Here is a 19463-nt window from a genome sequence, read left to right as displayed (position 1 = left end):
AACCTCTCAGGCTTACTCCCCACGCCCACCCCAGCCTCCTCTCCCAGCATGCTGTTATCCAGGAAATGTGAAAGCAACTCTAGGAAACGGAACAAAATACCTCTGCTATATATAGTCTGAAAGCTCCTTACAGAAGAAAAATAGAAACGTTGGAGGTGAATGTCCAAATGTGCTTTGCCACAGAACAACTCACAGTGCCTGCTTCTTCACTCATTCAGATCCTGCCATTCTTAGTTTTAAAATATGCTCATATTAAAATAGCCTTGCTGGTAAGAATAAAATCATATAAGCTCTTTAAAATTTTCAACAATCTGTACTCCTTGCAAAAGACAGTTGATTACAGTGGAGATTAAAAATCAAGGAAAAAACCCCTCATTGTTTTTTCATTGGGCATGAGAGGCTGCAAGCAGCTTTCTATAAAGTAACATTTCTTCACCATGAGCAAAAGAGGAAACTTAAACACTGGCTACTCTGCCGTGAGAAAACACAACAGACTCCTAATCTTGAAAGAAATGGTTAAGAAGTGACCATTTGTTCTCTAAAAAGATTAGCTGCTTCACAAAAGGATTAGCTATGGACTTCTGAAGGGTATTAAGCTTACCCAGTGTATATAAAGCACAATTTCAATTAACATAACTTTTCAGGAATACATTAATACTGTAATACCAGGTATACTTGTAGCCAAAAATGACACTTGAGCTCTGTATAGACAGGCTGGCCTTTTGTCCTTTGTGTGCTGGTAAGGTGCCCTTTACCTGTCAGCTGCTACTCCAAAGTGCTCTACCTCCCGGGGGAGGTCCTTCCTGTCCACTCACATTCCCTCCCCCATGCAGTTAGGGTTTGGCAGGGGGTGACACAGACTTCAACCATCAATCCTACCCAAGATGTTGGTCTTTAGGGTGATAGCCCCCTGGATGCTTTGGAACTGTCGCAGAGGCCACAGCTGGAAGGGCCTAGCAGGCTCAGTGGCCATGGACCACAGGCCACATTCTTACTAAAAGCTTCCTGTGGCCTGGCCTTGACCATGGTTTGGGCTGCTAGCTTCTGGGCTCCTGCCTGTTTTCTCAGCCTAGTTATCCAGCTTCACCATTGATTCTGAGAACTCTGCGGTAGCCGTCTGCCAAGCTCCCTTTCTCACTAAGCTAACCAGTCAGATTTGCCGGGATGCTGCTGGGAGCCTCAACTAATCCACCCGGGGTCATAAAAGAATGAGGATCCCTCACCCATACATACTGTTGGGAAACCGCCAGCCCTTCTTTCCTGGAGGAATAAGGTTAAATCAGGTGACCAACAGGATGTCAAAGAAACAGCAGAATGTGGCTTCCCAGGCTAGGTCCTAAGGACACTGTAGCATCTTTCTTGCTTTCTCCTGGATCACTCTCTCTGGGGGAAGCCAGCTCCCAGATCATCAGGACACAGACACAGTCCTGTGGATGGGTCCACCCGGCAAGGAGCAAAGTTCTCCTGTCCATGGCCAACATCCACCAGCCATGGAAGTGGATCTTCCAGCCCGAGCCAAGTCCTCAGGTGTTCTGGCTTCAGGCAGGTGAGATGGGACAAAATTGCCAACCTTGCCCTGGAGCTCAGAAAACAGAAGACTGTGCTGAAGACTGCGTTAGCGTAGTTCATAGGAACGGCCTGTGCAGTACCTGGGCATGTGCATTTCCAAGTATCCCAGGGAGCTCCACATGCCTTTGCTTAAAATAGAGGTGGTACCAATGACTGAGGTTTTCTTGCTTTGCTTACTCATTACAATGTCTGCTTCCCAGAAAGCTCAGCTACTTTATGCTCCGTAACTCCTAGATTTTAAAACTATACATTATTGAGAGTTTGCAGAAAGGATACAAATGCCAAGTTATATGGGTCAATGTTTCCATATTCTGCAGCCCAGTGGGACTTCATTGAATGTTAAACTGGGTTATCCCAGTTAATCTTGTAAGCTTTTATTATCGGGTCATCAGATATTTCTTGAGTACAGTGAGGGACGTTGGGCAGAGGGGAACACATTGACTGTTACCTGATGGTAAAAATCCTGCTGACAATCCCATGTCTGCCTGAGCTTGTGTCTTAAAAACAGCTCACCTGGCCAGATGCGGTGGCTCGTGCCTGCGGTCCTAGCACTTTGGGAGGCCGAGGTGTAGGCTTGGGATCTTGAGATCAGGAATTCGAGACCAGCCTGGCCAACATGGCAAAACCCTGCCTCTACTAAAAATACAAAAATTAGCCGGGCACGGTGGTGGGTGCCTGTAGTCCCAGCTACCGGAGAGGCTGAGGCACAAGAATCACTTGCACCCGGGAGGCAAAGGTTGCGATGAACCAAGATCGCACTGTTGCACTCCAGCCTGGGCGACAGAGGGAGACTCTGTTTCAAAACAGCAACAACAACAACAACAACAAACCAAGCTCACCCACCTTCGCTTGCCCTCCCTGCTGAAAACAGTCATGACTGTCACCCTATAACTTGTCCCTATTTCGAGCACAAACTCTTTCTCTACAAAAAGCTTAAGAGTTTGTTCTCTTGTGTTTCTTTCATTTGTTCAGACACTCAGTTTCCCAGAGACATCTTCTGCCATGCACCGTGGTTAATTTTATTTGTATGCATCTTGACACAGTATTTAAACCTCCACCAAATGCACCCTGGGCTCATCATGGATATTTTCCAGCTTAAGCCTTCTGTGGGGACATCACCCCCCAAAACCCAGACCAGACGTGGAAAAGTAGCATTCCCACCACTCCCTGAATCTGTTCTGATTTCTCAGGGGCCTCAGCTTCCACCACCCAGACATCAGGCAGTGGGAAATGAACAAGATCCTGACAGAGATACCCAGAAGTAAACTGTGTGTGGTTTGAATCCTACGTTAAAGGAAGATTGTGTCTTCACACTGGGCTGGATATCTTGACAGAATTTCTCTCAAAACAAACGCTCTCCTTGGGGCCTTTAAAAATAATTCAAAACTTTGGGAGACTGAGGTGGGTGGATCACGAGGTCAGGAGTTCAAGACCAGCCTGACCAACATGGTGAAACCAGTCCCTACTAAAAATACAAAAATTAGCCAAGCATGGTGGCGAGTGCCTGTAATCCCAACTACTCAGGAGGCTGAGGCAGGAGAATCACTTGAACCTGGGAGGCAGAGGTTGCAGTGAGCCGAGGTCGTGCCACTGCACTCCAGCCTGGGTGACAGAGCAAAAGTCTGTCTCAAAAAAAAAAATTCAAACTGGTTTTCACATCAGGAGCAAATAGGCAAGCGATTTCATTATGAGGTTCTTCCCAGACTTGTAGCACTTGCTCTGGACAGCCAGGACTCCTGCAGCCATGTCAGGGTGTCCCCAGCACTCTGTCTGCTTCTGGGAAGGCTGCCCCACCCCTCACCTGATAAGGTGATTGGATTATCTCTTTGAAATTGGGCAACAACAGGGAGAAAACACTGGACATTTCTTGGACTTGCTTTGCTATTACTCATGTCAAAAGAATGGCATGCCAGCCGCTGTGCCAGGCTGAGCACCAGCTCTCCAGGCCTCTGCCCGGGGCAGGAGTGCAGGTGGGAATGCCGCCAGAGGCTCAAGTTAGCCACAGCTGCCCACAGAGCTGCCACTGCTGCCACTAAGGGCTGGGGCTGGGGTCAGGGCAGTCCCTCCACTAAAACTGGGGTCACTAGCTGAGGGCCTGAGGGAGGGCCTGAGGTTCCGGAAGATGAGGTTCTAAGAGGTGAAGCTGACGATGGGAAAAGCCAGACAGGGCAGAGAGGGAGGGATAGGAGCAGGGAGGGAGCCAGAGAAAGGAACCTGGGCAGAAATGGCCCGACAGAAGCCGCTGTGCCTGGGGCTCTCAGCCCACCCACCTTGGCATAGAGTTCAGTCCCTTTTCTATGTTGTGGCTGGGAACAGAGTGGCAGGAACACACATCTCTTACGGGCTCAGTGGAACTCTTTAGAAGAAGGCCTAGCAAAAGTATCATGTGTGGCAACTGGAGTTCTGTGGAGCAGAGAGCTGGGGCAACCACTCTGTCCTAAGCACCCAAGTGGATGACAGGCCCCTAATGAATACACATGGCCCTGGCCCACCTGGGAGAGAAGAGCACAGGTCCTGGCATGAGGCCTTCTCAATCCCACATGGACAACACAACAACCTCAGAGCAGCCTTCGATGGCCCCTAGCCCCCTCGCCCCACGAAGTCTCCAGAGCAGGGCTGGGCTCAGCACAGCCAGCCCCTTAGGAGACTGCCTCTCACAGGACCCCCAGATTCAGGTTAGGCATCCAGCGGCAAAGAATGCAAGCGCACCTGTGGGTTTTGTTCACCATTGGAGTCTCAGCACCAGAAGGCCTTCCGTTCATATGTGTTGAATGAACTTGAGACAGTGAATGAATGAATGGAACTGTGTAAATGACCACATGTGGTGGCTCCTGTGGCTTCAGGGGAGCTGGGAGTGACCTCCATCAGCGCAGCTGCCTGACATCCCAACACCAGCAACTTGCTCATTAGTGAGCCCTTCTCCAGGATCCTTCTTTCAAAAAGCAGCTCTTAAAATTGGACTTCATGAATCCACTAACAACTTGTCATGGACAATTCTATTCAATTGCTTTCCTTTAGCAATTTCTTCCAGCAATTTCACTTCCTGCAAGAGCAGAGTTCTTGCCCAGCACAGGGCATCAGACTCAGCATTGATGCCTCTCTTCCATCAGTACCCTGAGCCACAGCACCCTGCCCATTCCTCCTGGGCTCCTATCCTGCGCTCCCCATCGAAGAAAGTCCTGACCTCATTCTGGGACCCTGCAGAAGACCCTGGCATTCTCCACCCTGGCCACACTTGGAATTCTCTGGGGGAGCTTTGTAAAAAATTCTACTGTCCTGGCCTCACTGTAGAACTTGGAGCCAATCATGAGAGCAGGGTCCAAGCAGGAGGCTCTTAGGAACTTCCCCTGTGACTGTGAGGCACAGCCCTGCTGGGTAATAGCTCGGTGAGCCTCTCCTGGCCCCCAGCTCTGTGCCCCCAACCCAGTCCCTATAGACCTCCACATCCCTGGCATCACCTCCCCCAGTTCAAGAGGGAGCTCAAGTCCCTCCTGTGATTCTAAAACCCTTCCCAGGCGGGCCCAGGTGTCTACCCCAGCCTTCCGTCTGACTGCTCCCTGAGTGAGCCTGGGGGCCACAGGACGCCTCTTCCCACCCCATCCCCAGCAGCCGTGTGGCCCCTGCTCCCACACATAGGCATCACCCCTCCGTCTTGGGGATTATTGGTCTCAATCCCTTTTCAAATCCCCACCCTGCTGCTACCCTGTCTGGGCCTCCAGTTCCTTCTGTCAAAAATGCACTGATTGTCAAAAATACCTCACCTGGTATTGCAGTTGTGAGCACCGACCGAGTTAACACGTCCAAGTGCTTAGAGCAGGACCTGGCTGGCACTCAGCAAGGGCACCCTCAACACCAGTGATCGCTGGTATTATCACAATGATTATTTCATTTATTGCCCTGGACCCCCACTGAAAATAGGACCCTTGCCAAAGGAGCTGTGTTTCCACCTCTGGTCCCTGGGAGGACACGGGGCCCAAGCCTGGATTATCAAAACAGGGCAAGCCCGAGACACTGAGGAAGCTTTGAGTTATGCAAGCCTGGCTCGTCAGAGCCAAGGAGACTCACGTCTGGGTTGATCTGTAGGGAAAAGCTCTCTCCTTCCACAGGGAAGACAGAATGTGAGTTTGCGGAGGCTCCACAGGACTGAGTCTGTCAGAGCACGTATGAGAGGGAGTCAGGGCCTTCGTGGCAACATCTGGCCTATGGATCCAATTGTACCTGAGCTTTCAGTTCTGTAAGTCAACGCCCCTACGAACTTGACTGAACTTGAGTCATATTTCCATCTCGTGCATCCCTAAGGTCCCTGACTGATATGGAGCCCACCCGCTCGCCGCTCCTCAGTGTGTGGGGTGGCATTACACAGCTGCATTTGTACTGAGGTGTCCTGGAGAGACCAGGGAAGTCCATGAAAGAAGGTTTGTTCCAGGCTCAGGTACAGCGCCTCTGTGGTAGACTTGCCGATAAACGCACTCTGGGTGGACTGTAGCTGAGTCAGCCATGGGGAATGGTCTCTCTGCCCTGCCACTGGAACTCCCCGACCTAGGAGGGTTGAAGAAGCAGGGGGGAGGGTGCTGTGGCCACATGGGCTGTCACACGCCCACCAGCAATCTGGGAACTCGTATCCTGGCTGGGGGTCAGGCAACAAAGTGGCCCCTCAGCCAGACCCAAAGCAGAGGCAGCAAGAGACCCCTCATGCTTCAGAGGGCTGCCCCTTCCCCGTGGGATGCAAGGTGCTCTTCTCACAGAGGCTTTCCAGCCTTCACAAACGCCTTGTGTCATTTGTTACTAGAGGCTGAGCTCAGGGTAACCAGATACCAATCGCTTCCCAGGCTCCATGCACTTTCTTACCATGAGCTAAGCCCATTGCATTCAAACAGTTGAGGAACTCCCACCCAGCATCATTCTAGCCACAAACTCGCAGCAGTTACCCTGGGAGAGCATGGCCACACTTCCTGCCTGCTAGGGCTAAAAATGGACACAGCACGCCAAGCCTGGCTGCTCCAATTTCCAAGATGCCAAGCCACTAAAGAAAGCATAACCTCCTTAAAGCATTTACAAATTACTACTACACTGAAAAGGAAAAAAAAAAAAAAATCCACTGCTAAGTAAAATAACCACGATTGACGTCACTGATTTCTACCCAGCACTGCCCATTCATTCAGGATGTGTATTTTGACATAACCAGTAATAAATCATTTGTAAACAAAAGCATGCTGCACATAAGATGTTTCCACACGCTACTGCCTTCTCAAGCACCTCCTGGAAGTAATTTGCCAGGCGGAAACCACACCCAGAGGACTAGGGCCAAGCAGACAAAAGATGGATGCACAGTAATGAAGTCATAGCTTGTCACCTTCAGATCCTGCTAAAGGTTGGAATGCACTTCTGTCTAAACAGATGAATAACCCGGGCTTTCTTCTTATGGATGCAGATGAGGGCCCTCCATTTCCCGAGGCCCAGCACCATAAGCTGCGTTGCAGGCACAGGAGGGAGGGATAAGGGGTCAGTCCACTAGGGGCAGCACAGAACAGAACAGGAAGAAGGCAGCCCACGGGTGGCAGGAACAGGCAGTGTGCCCCGGGACAAATCTCCCTTTCCTCATCTGCAGCTGGCCTCCAGCTCTGACTCTAAATAGGGAGATCAAATTGCTGGCCAAACTTCTCAAATTGTTGCAAGGGTAAAATTTAACTTTGGTTTTTGGTGAACTGAAAGACTTGGACAAAAAACATATTTCTAGTTACATTCAAATATATGAGAAAGGTTATTGAGAAAATCACCAGAAATGAGTGAAATTTTCTTTTTTTATTTGACGACAACGCATTTAAGGGCTGGTCCTTCAGTGTGCAATGAAATCCATTTCCTGGGCACATCAATGGAGCCAAATCTGCCTCAGTCCTAGGCACTGCCTGGCACAGAATGGTACCTGGGTAAGGTCTGATGTGTAAAATAAAGGTACAAAATGAATCTTTGCATCTTCAAGATACAACTACAACTCCCATAATAGACTTGTCCATAAATGCACCTTTGAGATGTGTTCAGCCCAAGGAGGCCTCAGTTAAACTTCCCTTTTCTCTGAAGGGAAGATAATTCTTGCACTTCCCAGTCAGGCCAGTTCTTTGCAATTTTGCAAAAAGTCTCTTTCATGCTCCTTGGGAAATACACACTGATGCTCAACAGCCGTGGCTCTTCCTCGTGGGCAGGCCCCGCCTTTGCTCTTGCTGTCATTGTGTGTCTGCCCTCTGACTCTGCCAAATGACAACTGCCAGGATGCTGACTGGCCAGGGGTTGCCCAACAGCCATAAAGCCAGCCCTGGGAGTTGATTTATATGAATAGCCAAGATTTTTTCAGCCTTTCCCCCAAGCTCCTTCAATAATTTTCATTTCTCCCATATAGATTTTCTCCCTTTTTTTCTTTTTTTCTTTTTTCTTTTTTTTTGAGAGTCTCGCTCTGTCACCCAGGCTGGAGGGCAGTGGCGTGATCTCGACTCACTGCAAGCTCTGCTTCCTGGGTTCAAGTCATCCTCCCGTCTCAGCCTCCTGAGTAGCTGGGACTACAGGCGCCCGCCACCATGCCCGACTAATTTTTTGTGTTTTTAGTAGAGATGGGGTTTCACTGTGTTAGGATGGTCTCGATCTCCTGACCTCCTGATCTGCCCACCTCGACCTCCCAAAGTGCTGGGATTACATACGTGAGCCACTGCACCCAGCCAATTTGCTCCTTTTTTAAAGGAAGTTTAAATGTGGTGCCCCAAGCCAGCCTGAGGTCTTTAGATAAGAGTCATGGGAGCCAGAGACAGAGCACGGTGACTCCCATTTGTCCCCATCAGAGGCCGAGGGTCACCTCATAGAGCTTCTTGAGATCATTCCCACCTGCTTTGTAAGTGGGAGCAGGAGATATCATCCCCTGTGAGCCGACTTCTCTGATGACAACAACCATCATTCAGTGATTCATTATATGGCTTTTTTTATTTTTATTTTTTTTTGAGATGGTATCTCACTCTGTCACCCAGGCTGGAGTGCAGTGGTATGATCTCAGCTCACTGCAACCTCTGCCTCATGGGCTCAAGCGATTCTCCTGTCTCAGCCTCCCAAGTAGCTGGGATTATAGGAGTATGCCACCGTGCTCAGCTAAGTTTTGTATTTTCAGTAGAGACAGGGTTTCACTATGTTAGCCTGGCCAGTTTTGAACTCCTGACCTCATGTGATCCACCTACGTTGGCCTCACAAAATGCTGGGATTACAGGTGTGAGCCACCATGCCCTGCCTACATGGGATTTTATTAGGAATATTGTCTAGACCCTAAGAATGTACAGTGTAACCCAATTTTCAAAATAAAAAATTTTTTTTGAGACAGGGTCTCTCTGTCACCAAGGCTGGAGTAAGTGGCATGATCATGGCAGCCTCGACCTCCTGGGCTCAAGCGATCCTCCTGCCTTAGCCCCCGGAGCAGCTGGGATTACAGGCACTCAGCATCATGCCTGGCTTAATTTTAAATATTTTTTAGAAACAGTATCACTATGTTGCCCAGACTGGTCTCAAACTGCTAGCCTCAAGCAATCCTCCAACCTCAGCTCCCCAAAGTGTTGGGATTACAGGCATGAGCCACTGCACCTGGCCCTGTAAGCCCATTTTTAATAAAAAGAAAGATGACAGTTTAGCGCCATGAAGCACAAACATTGGCACCATCAGTTTCATGCTGAAAAACTCTCTTCACTTCCCTTTGGACAGACTCTCCCTGCTGGAATCGGCTGCTTGGATTCCACATGTTGGAGCGGCTTCCCCCTCTGGCACCCTCAAACTCAGTTCACATCCTGGGTGCATCATCATCCTGTAAGCCTATGTCTGGTCCGGATGCATCCCGTCAGCCTGGCGGAAAACTGCGGGGCCTTGGTTCTCACCCTCATCCTCTCACCCGCATGGTCACGTTGCCTATGAATCCAACCTGCTGAGTCGGTTTCCCACATCACCTCTATTCTGGCTTACCACACACAGCCAGCAGGGGGCCCCTTCTCAAACTCACAGCTGAGCATGCTGCTGGGCTCTGTGAGGCTGGCCAGGCCGCACAAACGGGATACACCTGGAACCTGTGAGCCTCAGGATGGGAGGAGTGGTGTTAGGAAAGACTCGCTGAAACTATAAAAATGACTGTGTGCATACATGCGTTTTTCTGGAGAATAAGTCAATAGTCTTCCTTAGAATCTCAAAGGGGGTCATAATTTAAGACAGGTTAAGAACTGCTGGTCCATCAGACATAATCCAGACTCCTAGATGGTGCACAAGTGTTTGGGTGATCCTAAAACTTTCCATCTCTTTCGTCCCATCCCCTCTGTCCCTGGGCTACAGCTCCATGCAGACACTTGCTCTTCCCCAACAGGACACACCACTTCCTATTGCCAAGCAAGTACATGGCAGCCCCTCTGTCTGGAATGCTCAATCTCTGTCAGCTGCCTATGAAATGGCCCAGTAAACCAAGCCTGCTTGTATTAGTCTGTTTTCATACTGCTATAAAGAACTGCCTAAGACTGGGTAATTTATAAAGGAAAGAGGCTCAACTGACTCACAGTTCAGCCTGGCTGGGGAGGTCTCAGGAAACTTACAATCATGGTGGAAGGGGAAGCAAGCCACCTTCTTCACAAGGTGACAGGAAGGAGAAGTGCAGAGTGAAGGGGGAAGAGCCACTTATAAAACCATTAGATCTCATGAGAACTCACACACTATCATGAGAACAGCATGGGGGGACCACCCTCACGATCTAATCACCTTCTACAAGGTCCCTCCCCCAACATGTGGGGATCACTATTTGGATGACAATTCAAAATGAGATTTGAGTGGGGACACAGAGCCAGACCATGTCACTGCGCTACCTGGGGAGGCCCTTCCAGGTCTCCACTCTTCCACAAGAGTGTCCAGCATCACATTTAACACTTCCTGGAAGTGAGTTCTGTCTTCCTGTGGACCTGGAGCATCCACAGGATGTCACAAGCCATTGTGCCTTTTTTTTTGGTAACTCCAGTGCTAAGCAGTGCGTGTACAGATGTTCCTGGGCTTACAGTGAGGTCATATCCTGATGAACCCCTTGTAAACAGAATATATCATAAGTTGAAAATGTACCCAAAACTCAATAAACCCATTGTAAATTTGAGAAACTATAATAAAACCATTGTAAGTCATAGATCCTCTATATACTGCAGGTAGTCAATAAAGGTTTAATATTTCCACTTGTTCCTTCTAAATGATATTACAGACTCTTAAACACTACCTACATTTGATGAAAACCAAAAAACATCCTTTGAAAGAATTTTCTTGGCTAGCTAAGAATAGTCCTGGCTTGGCACAACACAGTACAAAATTATTACATTTCTGGCTCTTGCATTTTTATATTACTTTGGGCCAAAATCTGGACTTTGCGCAAAGGAATTTAAATGGACAGACTGATTACATCTCCAATAGATGACTGAACTTTAGCTGATGTTTGCAACCTTGGAAAAAAGTAATTTATTGAATTACTGATGCACTGAATGAAGGGCTGCTATGAGCTTAGGAAAAGAGAATGCTGAGTAAACAGCAATTCAAAATTAAAGACGAGGTTACTGGTTCACAGTACTTTTTCGTCCAGTACTTAAATGTCCAACTGTTTATGAAACTAAGGCTGCTTTCAGAAAGAGGAAAAGCATACTTAATCACAAGGAAAAATTTTTACTAGTAACAGTGTAAGTTTTGGGATGATTTGAAATAATGTGGCTGGAAACAGAAGTTTCTTTTTTTGATAAGTAGACTTCCTAGTGCAACTAAGACTGTACAGTTTTATTTTTACATATTTAAGCTGCTAAAATGTGTTATTCTCTTTGGAAGAGCATTTACATGCTTTCTATTCATTAAAGTAAGTACCTGAAGGCAACGTTTTGTTGGCCTGGATTGAGTTACTATAAATCTCGAATGTAATAAAAATCCACAATATTCAGGCTTTTTATTAATTCATACTGATTTCCTCCCCAGGAATTGTAAGAGAGCTTCTGCTTCAGAGATTCAGAGTGTTTGGGTCTGAATATGAGCTCCACACCCTGACATGAGGATATGCCACCGCTGTGCTCTGAAATTGTCCTGGGTCATTCCTTGGTCCTTATCTCATACCCAGCATGCAGGGCTCACATTCCAGGTGGAAAGGGAACTTCCAGGTCTCCTTAGTTGACAACTATTGGAAGATAAAAGCTCACCATCTGAGAAATGCTTTCTCTCCTACGTGTGGAACAGTAGAACAGTGGGAAAGCGCTCTGAAGAGAGGAAGGATTTGGAAAGAAACACCGACATCTGTAGGAAATATTCTGTGCTGAACACCAACCTCTTAGTTGAATTTACTAGCAGGTCTCTCTGGAATCTAGAAAACGAGCTGGAGCATTCCATAGGGAGGATTCACTTTGTCTTCCCCAGAGGAGTCTGGAGGCCTTCCCACCTCCAAAGATCCATCCCATGTTACCTCAGTAACAACCTACCCTTTTTCTGGAAGTGTGTTTTGTAAGAAGTGGATGGGGTTAGAAGAGTTAAGGGTAGCGCCTGTCCTGGGAATAATGATGGTGTCAGGAAAACAGGCCGCCACTGTCTGCAAAGCCTGTATTTCCACCTGTGCTGTGTATATCAGTCTGTTATTGCGTTGCAATAAAGGAATACCTGAGGCTGGGTAATCTATAAAGAAATGAGGTTTAATTGGCTCATAGTTCTGCAGGCTGTGCACAAAGCATAATGCTGGCACCCGCTTCAGGTGAGGCTCAGGAAGCTTCCAATCAAGGCAGAGGAGGGAGGGAGCCAGCATGTCACACAGTGAGCGTGGGAACAAGAGAGAGAGTGGGTGGGGGGTGCCACATTCTTTAAAATGACCAGATCTCATGTGAACTAACTGAGCAAGAACTCACTCATCAGTAAAAGGATGGCACTAGTAATCAGGAGGGACCTGCCTCATGATCCAGTACCTCCTACCAGGCCCGACCTTCAACACTGGGGACCACATTTCAACATGAGATTTGAAGGGGACACACAGGCAAACCATATGCTGTGTTTCCAACAACAAAATAAAAAGCTTTACCCCATGACAAGGATTTCAGACCAAAAGGCTGGTGGATGAGGTGGGGGCAGGGTAGAGAGGAGAGTCCCAGGGTCAGACATCAAATCATGGAAGTAGGTGTCTACCTCTGAGGCTGGCCTCTTTATAAACTGGAGAAGAAAGGAAGGTTGGAGCTCCCCTGAGTTTCACCGGGAACCTGCCTGGACAGGAGCTTCCATTTTGTCTGGGCTGTGCTTGGTGGGTGCGTTCCCGACCCTCAAAGCGCCCTTGTGCATGTTAGCCAAGGAGTCGGGGAGAGCAAACCAGTCTGCACCGCAGACCTATGAAAGCCCTATTGCGGAGACACAGCCTGAAAATTGCCAAGTCCTTCTGGAGTGAGAGGACGCCAAAATAAAAGGACTGAGTACAGAGGTCATTTAAAATAATACACTGTAATCAAGTAGCCACGTGATAGGACATTTAAAAATCTCACTTGAGAAGAAAGATGGAACTAATTTTCTCCCTAGTACAAAACTGGTGACTAATGTTCAGCTGGAAATGTCCAAACAGATTTAGGGACATTAATAACCAAAAATTATGTTTCTGCATTTATTGAACAGAAATTAAGTGACTTGCCTTGAGGACAAAGGGACTGTGGCAAAGGAGAAGTCAGGGCTCACATCACCTCAGGCCTTTGATTCCAGTCCCCTGGTCCCTTGCCTTGTGTAAGACCACTGGCCCTTTGGTGAGCATGGGGCCAGGCCTCTGCGTACCACCTCCACCGCTCCCCATGCAGCTCTCTTGGTGGCATCATGCTCCCCCCCGTAAAGACCTGGGCTCACACTGGGCCAGGGGAAGTCCCTTGCCTTGTCCAGAGCCTTAGTTTCATGGGCCTCCATGAAACCAGTCCTTCTGCTCCTAAGTCCTTTCCCTGAGCCCCAGGCTATGTCACCTCCCCTTGAAAATAAAGTCCCATGGCTTCCACTTGCTACTGGTATTCAGACAGTAAAATCACGGCAGGGAGAGCCTCTGCCATTGGCCTCCTCCACTGCTACCTGGACAGGCTCTTACTCAATTCTATTACCTTCGTCCATCTCTCCATGTCACATACATGCACAGAGTGAGCTCTGAACCCCAGGCATTGTGGGACCAGCTGTCCATCCCTGGGAGCTGATGACAGAGTCATGTACCTGCCCAGGGCGCTCCCAGCCAAACGCTATTGTTCCCATGCTAGCCCTTCCATTGGATCAAATGTGTAGCCAGCACCCAGACCTGGGATCCGAACAAGTTTTCCTATCAATTCTTTACTCTCCACCCAACAAACACTAACATCAAAGCACCTGCCCAAAACGCGGTTGGTTTTTAGCACATAACTAAGAATCATTTTCTTTTCTTCAAACATTTCCCTACTCCCTGCTGGACTTTATATTTGTTTTTGGAAGAAAGATTTATCTGCCTCTTTTGTTACTTGTTACAATATACATAACAGACTGGATTAACTGAACATTCTTGATTGCATTTGAAAGACATTTTGAAAAACAGATGCCCTTTTAAAATATTTTATCTGGCCCCTATTTCATTGGGAATCAATATAAAAGGATATGTTTATTTTTCTGAAATATATTGTTAAGAATTTTTATTTCATAAGCTCAATCAAAGCCTCTGAAGTATTCGTAGAGTTGAAAGAAAGACTTGGGGTCCACATTTCCGGCTGTGAGCAGGGTGTTGTAACAGTTCAAAGGCTGTGCACCACATCAAAACTCCTCACATGGAACACCTGGACGGGGCGGACCATGATGGGTATGACTGGGAGAACAGCAGCCAGATCCCAGGGAAGAAAAGGAGGCTGCCTTCATAATCCCCAAACCAGGGGTCTCCTAGCCCACATCCAGCAGTGACCGGCCCCGCAACTGCTCATCTGTGTCTGCTCAAGGATTAGTAACATTCGATCAACCCCTATTGCCTCAGGTATGGCTGATCTAAAATCCCAACCATCTGAAATATCACCCAGCACTCTGCTTTTGGTGAAAAAGAAAATCCTAGTGACAAAATAATGAGAAGTTAATCCTCCAAAATAAACTCTTGGTATGTCCAGGGCCAGTACCTAAAATTGGCAGCGTGCTACATGTACCCACAGGCCTCTCCTCACTCTCTCTCTAGATTTGGTGTCCAGAGCAGGGAGACATGTGGCCCAAGTGCTGAGCCAAGAAACAGGTGGCCTCCCTGCCTGGGATCCAGCCTTGTACAGAGTCAGCAGAGCCCTTCCTGCCCAGTAGTGAGGAGGGGTGAAATCGGGCGGAAGTGCGGCAGCTGTGAGGGGCTCAGAGACGGCCCAGGATAGCCCCTTTCTTTGGATAAGCAAAGTGAAGTTCTGAGAGTTTCTAGGGTTGGCCACAGCTTCCTAGCTTTATGTTCTGGTCTAGAAGCTGCTCTCTTACCCTGATTCCATACACCTCATTTTAGGCCACACTGCTTCTCAGGGCTGGGTTTCGTTTGCTTTTGCGGTGCCTCACACCCAGCCAGGTTTCATTCAGGCCACAAGCCTGGTTAATGTGCATAGTAAGTTGCATTTCTGCCTCATCGATCACTGGAGTCAATGGTGCATATTGAAGAATGATGGCCTTCATGGTAAGTGATAACATTATGGGATTAAAATACTTCATCACACAAAATTTACATAATAATCATTTAGATTGTCATGCAAAAAATAAAGTTATTTAGCATGTCACCACCATACTGATTTGACTTACCAATCTGGATGATGCACAAAAGGTATCTATCTATTCGTATGGTTTTTGCTTGGTTCATGTATTCATTCAAACTTCATTGATTTTTTTTTTTTTTTCCCATGACAGGGTCTTACTCTGTCAACCAGGCTGGAGTGCAGTGGTGTGAACATGGCTCACTGCAGCCCTGACCTCCCAGGGTCAGATGATTCTCCCACCTCAGCCTCCTGAGTAGCTGGGACTACAGGTGTGCACCACCAAACCCATCTAATTTTTTTTGTGTTTTTGGTACAGAGTTCCACCATGTTGCCCATGCTGGTCTGGAATTCCTGGCCTCAAGTGATCTGCGTGCTTCGGCCTCCCAAAGTGCTGGGATTACAGGTGTGAACCATTGTACCCGGCCTCAAACTTCATTGATTCTTACACATGCAATGCACAGCATTAGATGTTATAGGGGAAAGATAACCACAATTTACTGCATACCAGCCACGTGGCCTGTCAGTTATATGTATCCTATGTTCCCCTCACAGCAGTAGCCCTGGGAAGTAGCAATGATGACTCCCATTCTAGAGAAGAGAACACTGAAGTCTGCATTTTGAGCCATTTAGCCAAGGTCGCACCAGAGTCAGAACTTGACTGAGTGAACCCAAAGTACACCCTCTCAGAGACACACCCTCCACCCTTAAAGCACTGGCTGCCTAGTGGAGGAGATAAACTACTTGAGCAAGTGAACTGGAAATCAAAATCGAGTCCAGTAAGTGCTTTAGGACAGGCACAAATAACGTTCTATGGAACCAAGAGTAAGAGATTCCTCTCAGGTCAGGAGGCCAGGAAAGCTTTGTGGAGACTGAGACTTTTGAGGTGGGCCTTGAGGTTTGGGTAGGAGTTCCTAAGATGGAGATAAAGGGGAAGGAGACTGAGTCTTGGGATCTGGAAAGCTTTGGGAGCTTCATAGAAGACAAAACCATTAGACAAAGCCATTGGTTCAGCAGGAAAAAAGCCAAAAGAAAAACTAGAGATGTTCTTAGAACTGTAGTTTTTTTCCCAAGTGATATTCAAATATTAAGAAGGCCAGTCTTACCCTAATGGATACTTTCATTCCTGCTTTGGCAAGAGAACTTCTGTAAGGGTGACTCAGACATTATAAATGAAAAAGTCTTGTCTAGCAAGGGAATACAGGGCAGCTTCGATCCTGTTCCCTCTCTGCTCCCAAGCCTGCCTCCCTGGGAGGTCACCTGGGGTGCCCGGTCCAAGCCAACAGTCATTTTAGCAGGTGAGTCCAGCATCTCCAGAAGGGCTGGCCACATGACCCCTGGATGGACCATGCCCATCCACATCAGCAAAAATGTGTGGCTGCCTATCAACCATACAACATCCACGCAACAGACACACACTTGCTCCATCAGCACATGTACTTCGGGAAGATCTCACTTCCAAGTTGTTCATCCATGGCCAGTAGTCCTCAAGGCTCCACTGGCAAGTACATGGCTGGGCACTGGAGATACAGTATTGTCCTCTCTTCATGGAAACTATAGTCCGGCATATATTTCAGAAGCAACATGGAGGCTGGTGAAATTGGATGGATAAAGACAACACTGGGAAAGTACTGGAAGGGGAGGAGAGATCACAAGTTTGATTTTGACACATTGAGTCAAGCGGCATTTGATATCCCAGGGATAAATGTCAAGTGGGCAGCTGCGGAGAACTGCAGAGGAGTGGCCGGGCCTAGAAACACACCTCTGGCCTTCAGGGAGGGAATATGGATCAGTGGTGCACCTTAGACTAGGCTAATGGTGGTGGAAATGGAGCACAGTGGACCCACTGAGGCACGTCTGGGAGAAGCATACTTTCACCAGTTGAAACTGATGCATCTGCCATCACCCCCACTGTGACTGCATCTTCTACTGGGGTTCGGGGACAATGTTTTGCACACACAGCCACCTCTCCTCTCAGGGTCAATGATGTACATGCACAGCCACATCTACTCTCAGGGACAATGGTTTGCACACATGCATCCCTGGAGAAGAGGGGGCTCCCATGAGGGCAGGGTGCTTCAGGACCTCCTCCAGGCTTCTGTGGAGGTGGGGGTGCTGACACAGGGAGCGTGTCTCTCTCAGCCGGGTGGCCCCCACAGAAATGAGAGGTGGCCTCTGTATGGCTTTCTGCATTATCCTCACTTTGTGTCCACCCAGGGCCTCCAAGAAGTATCACACATAAAGACAACAATGCCCTCATCCACTGCCCTCAACTGGTTTGACTGGAACTGATGAGGGAGTGTATGACTAAGTCCCAAGCCATCTGGACACATCCAGTGACCTGACCTTTTCCAGAGACAAATCTAGCTCCTAGCTCTTGTCCACATGGGAACGGTCTGTTGGAGCAGGGAGGGGGCGGTGGTGACTCACAGGCATCACCAACATCAATGAACAAAAATCTTGGCCCCCAAGGTCACGTTCAGGGGCAGGGCCTTGTCTGGGAAGGGCTGGGTGCTGCGTCAGGCCCCTCTCACTGACAGCGCAGCCCCAACCTCTTGGGCCTGCTCTACCTCACCTCTGACCCTTTGCTCCCCAAATGCCAAGAGCCTATGCTTGGTAAGTACAGACCCCAACCCTGTTCATACCACAGAGCTCTGCCCATACCATGCTGGCCAAGTGACCGTGGTGGTCAGATGCTTGCGCAGCCACTGGCCCCCACCGTTTCAGGCCCTCCTCTGGCCTAGCCTCCCAGTTTTGGAAACACCCCTCCACCCCCACCACCCCTACACACACTTTAAATGGGCAAGAGTCGTTATTGTGCAGAGGCAGAACTTCATTCATCTTTGGGACACAAAGACCTCCAGACGCCCTGGGTCAAGGCGTACCTGGGGCCAAAGGCAGAGCTGACTGGACACGGACACAGTAATTTCTGGATCACGTGATCACTCTGCTGGTGTTCATTCAACTCACCCATACGCTCATTCACTCTAAAATACAAGCAGAGAACTATATTCTTTCTTTGAGTTTCCTGGATTGAAACTCTGATGGAATGGTCACGACTCAAGACAAATCAATATCATAATTCTGCAAGTATAATTGGCTAACCTTTCTGGAAAGGTTTGCATGCCTGGAAGGAATTTAGGTCAGGTCCAGCGCGGTCTCCATCCGGCTTGGCTCTGCCTCCCCATCCTGTGGGTTGCCCGGCCTTCCCCAGATGGTCCCGAGAGCGCTCAGAATTGGCACCGCGCTGGCCTCTGTGCCCAGGAGCCCTGGGAGGTCATCGACCCTGCAAATCGCGGCAGTCCGGCCTGGACCACCTGCCAGGGTCTCCCCGCCGCATCTCCGACCCCGCGCGGCTGCTGCATTCCGCTTGCCCGCCTCCCCGGGAAGGCGCGGGCGCCTGGCTGTGGGGCAGCATCCTGGCAGCGCGCCGGCCCCTACCGGAGTTGGCACAACTCGAGCCACTTTCTTCAAAGGCGCCAGCCTACAGCCTCCGTGCGCGCAGCCCCCCACGCGAGGCCTGCACCCCCTCTCGGTGTCGCCCGCTTTCACGTACGCCGCCCTGCCGCCGGCCCCCGCGCACTGTCGCCACCCGCAGACACGCGCGCCCTCCTCCTGTTTACCGAGAGGGAGCGTGAGCGTGAGCACTGCCACTGTGGTCGCCAAGTTGGGCTGGGGACTCCGGGTGAGGGTACGCGCCGCGGGCCGGGGTCGGGCGTCATGCGGTCCCCAGCCGCTGGTACTGGGCGCGCCGCGGGGGCGGCGGGCACAGGGTCGGGACTCTGAGCCTCGGAGAGGCCCCTCCCTCCCGCGGCGGCGGCCGAGGCAGCGTCCCCGGCCTGCTCGGGCCGCCCGGGGCGCACGGTCCCCCACAGGAGCGCAGGGTCCCCGCCCGCACGCGCGCGCTCACCTCGGGGGGGCCGGTCCGGTCGCGCAGGTCTCGCTGCCGCGGCGGCTCCGCATCTCCCGGGCGCCCGCCCGCCGCCCTCCGGGGCGCCCGGCTGTCCCTGCCGGGCGCGAAGAAGGGTCGCGGGGACGCGCAGAGGCCGTGGGTTCCTGAAGCCGCTCGCCCGGCTCCTGCCGCCCGCCGTCCGCAGCGGAGCAGGAAATTTGTCCGGCCGGCCGGGTCCCGCCGCCGCCTCGGCTCCAGCTCCGGCT

At 49.7% G+C, this 19463-nt stretch overlaps 1 protein-coding gene across 3 annotated transcripts in view; it reads right to left on the bottom strand.

Moving 5' to 3' along the window:
- Positions 1 to 19463, bottom strand: part of PTPRE (protein tyrosine phosphatase, receptor type E) — a 180599-nt gene extending 161136 nt beyond the window's left edge. For 2 of the 3 annotated variants that reach the window (XM_025397038.1, XM_025397039.1), the window contains exon 1: positions 19216 to 19457. In XM_025397038.1, the coding sequence (XP_025252823.1) occupies positions 19216 to 19268 (53 nt within the window). In that variant the 5' untranslated portion in view covers positions 19269 to 19457. Of the gene's footprint in view, positions 1 to 19215 lie in introns of all 3 variants that reach the window. The other variant, XM_025397040.1, reaches the window with a different exon arrangement.

This window comes from Theropithecus gelada, chromosome 9, assembly GCF_003255815.1.
Source record: "Theropithecus gelada isolate Dixy chromosome 9, Tgel_1.0, whole genome shotgun sequence".
NCBI lineage: Eukaryota > Metazoa > Chordata > Mammalia > Primates > Cercopithecidae > Theropithecus > Theropithecus gelada.
Note: the sequence above shows the minus strand (reverse complement) of the source record. Positions and strands in the feature narration are given on the sequence as shown.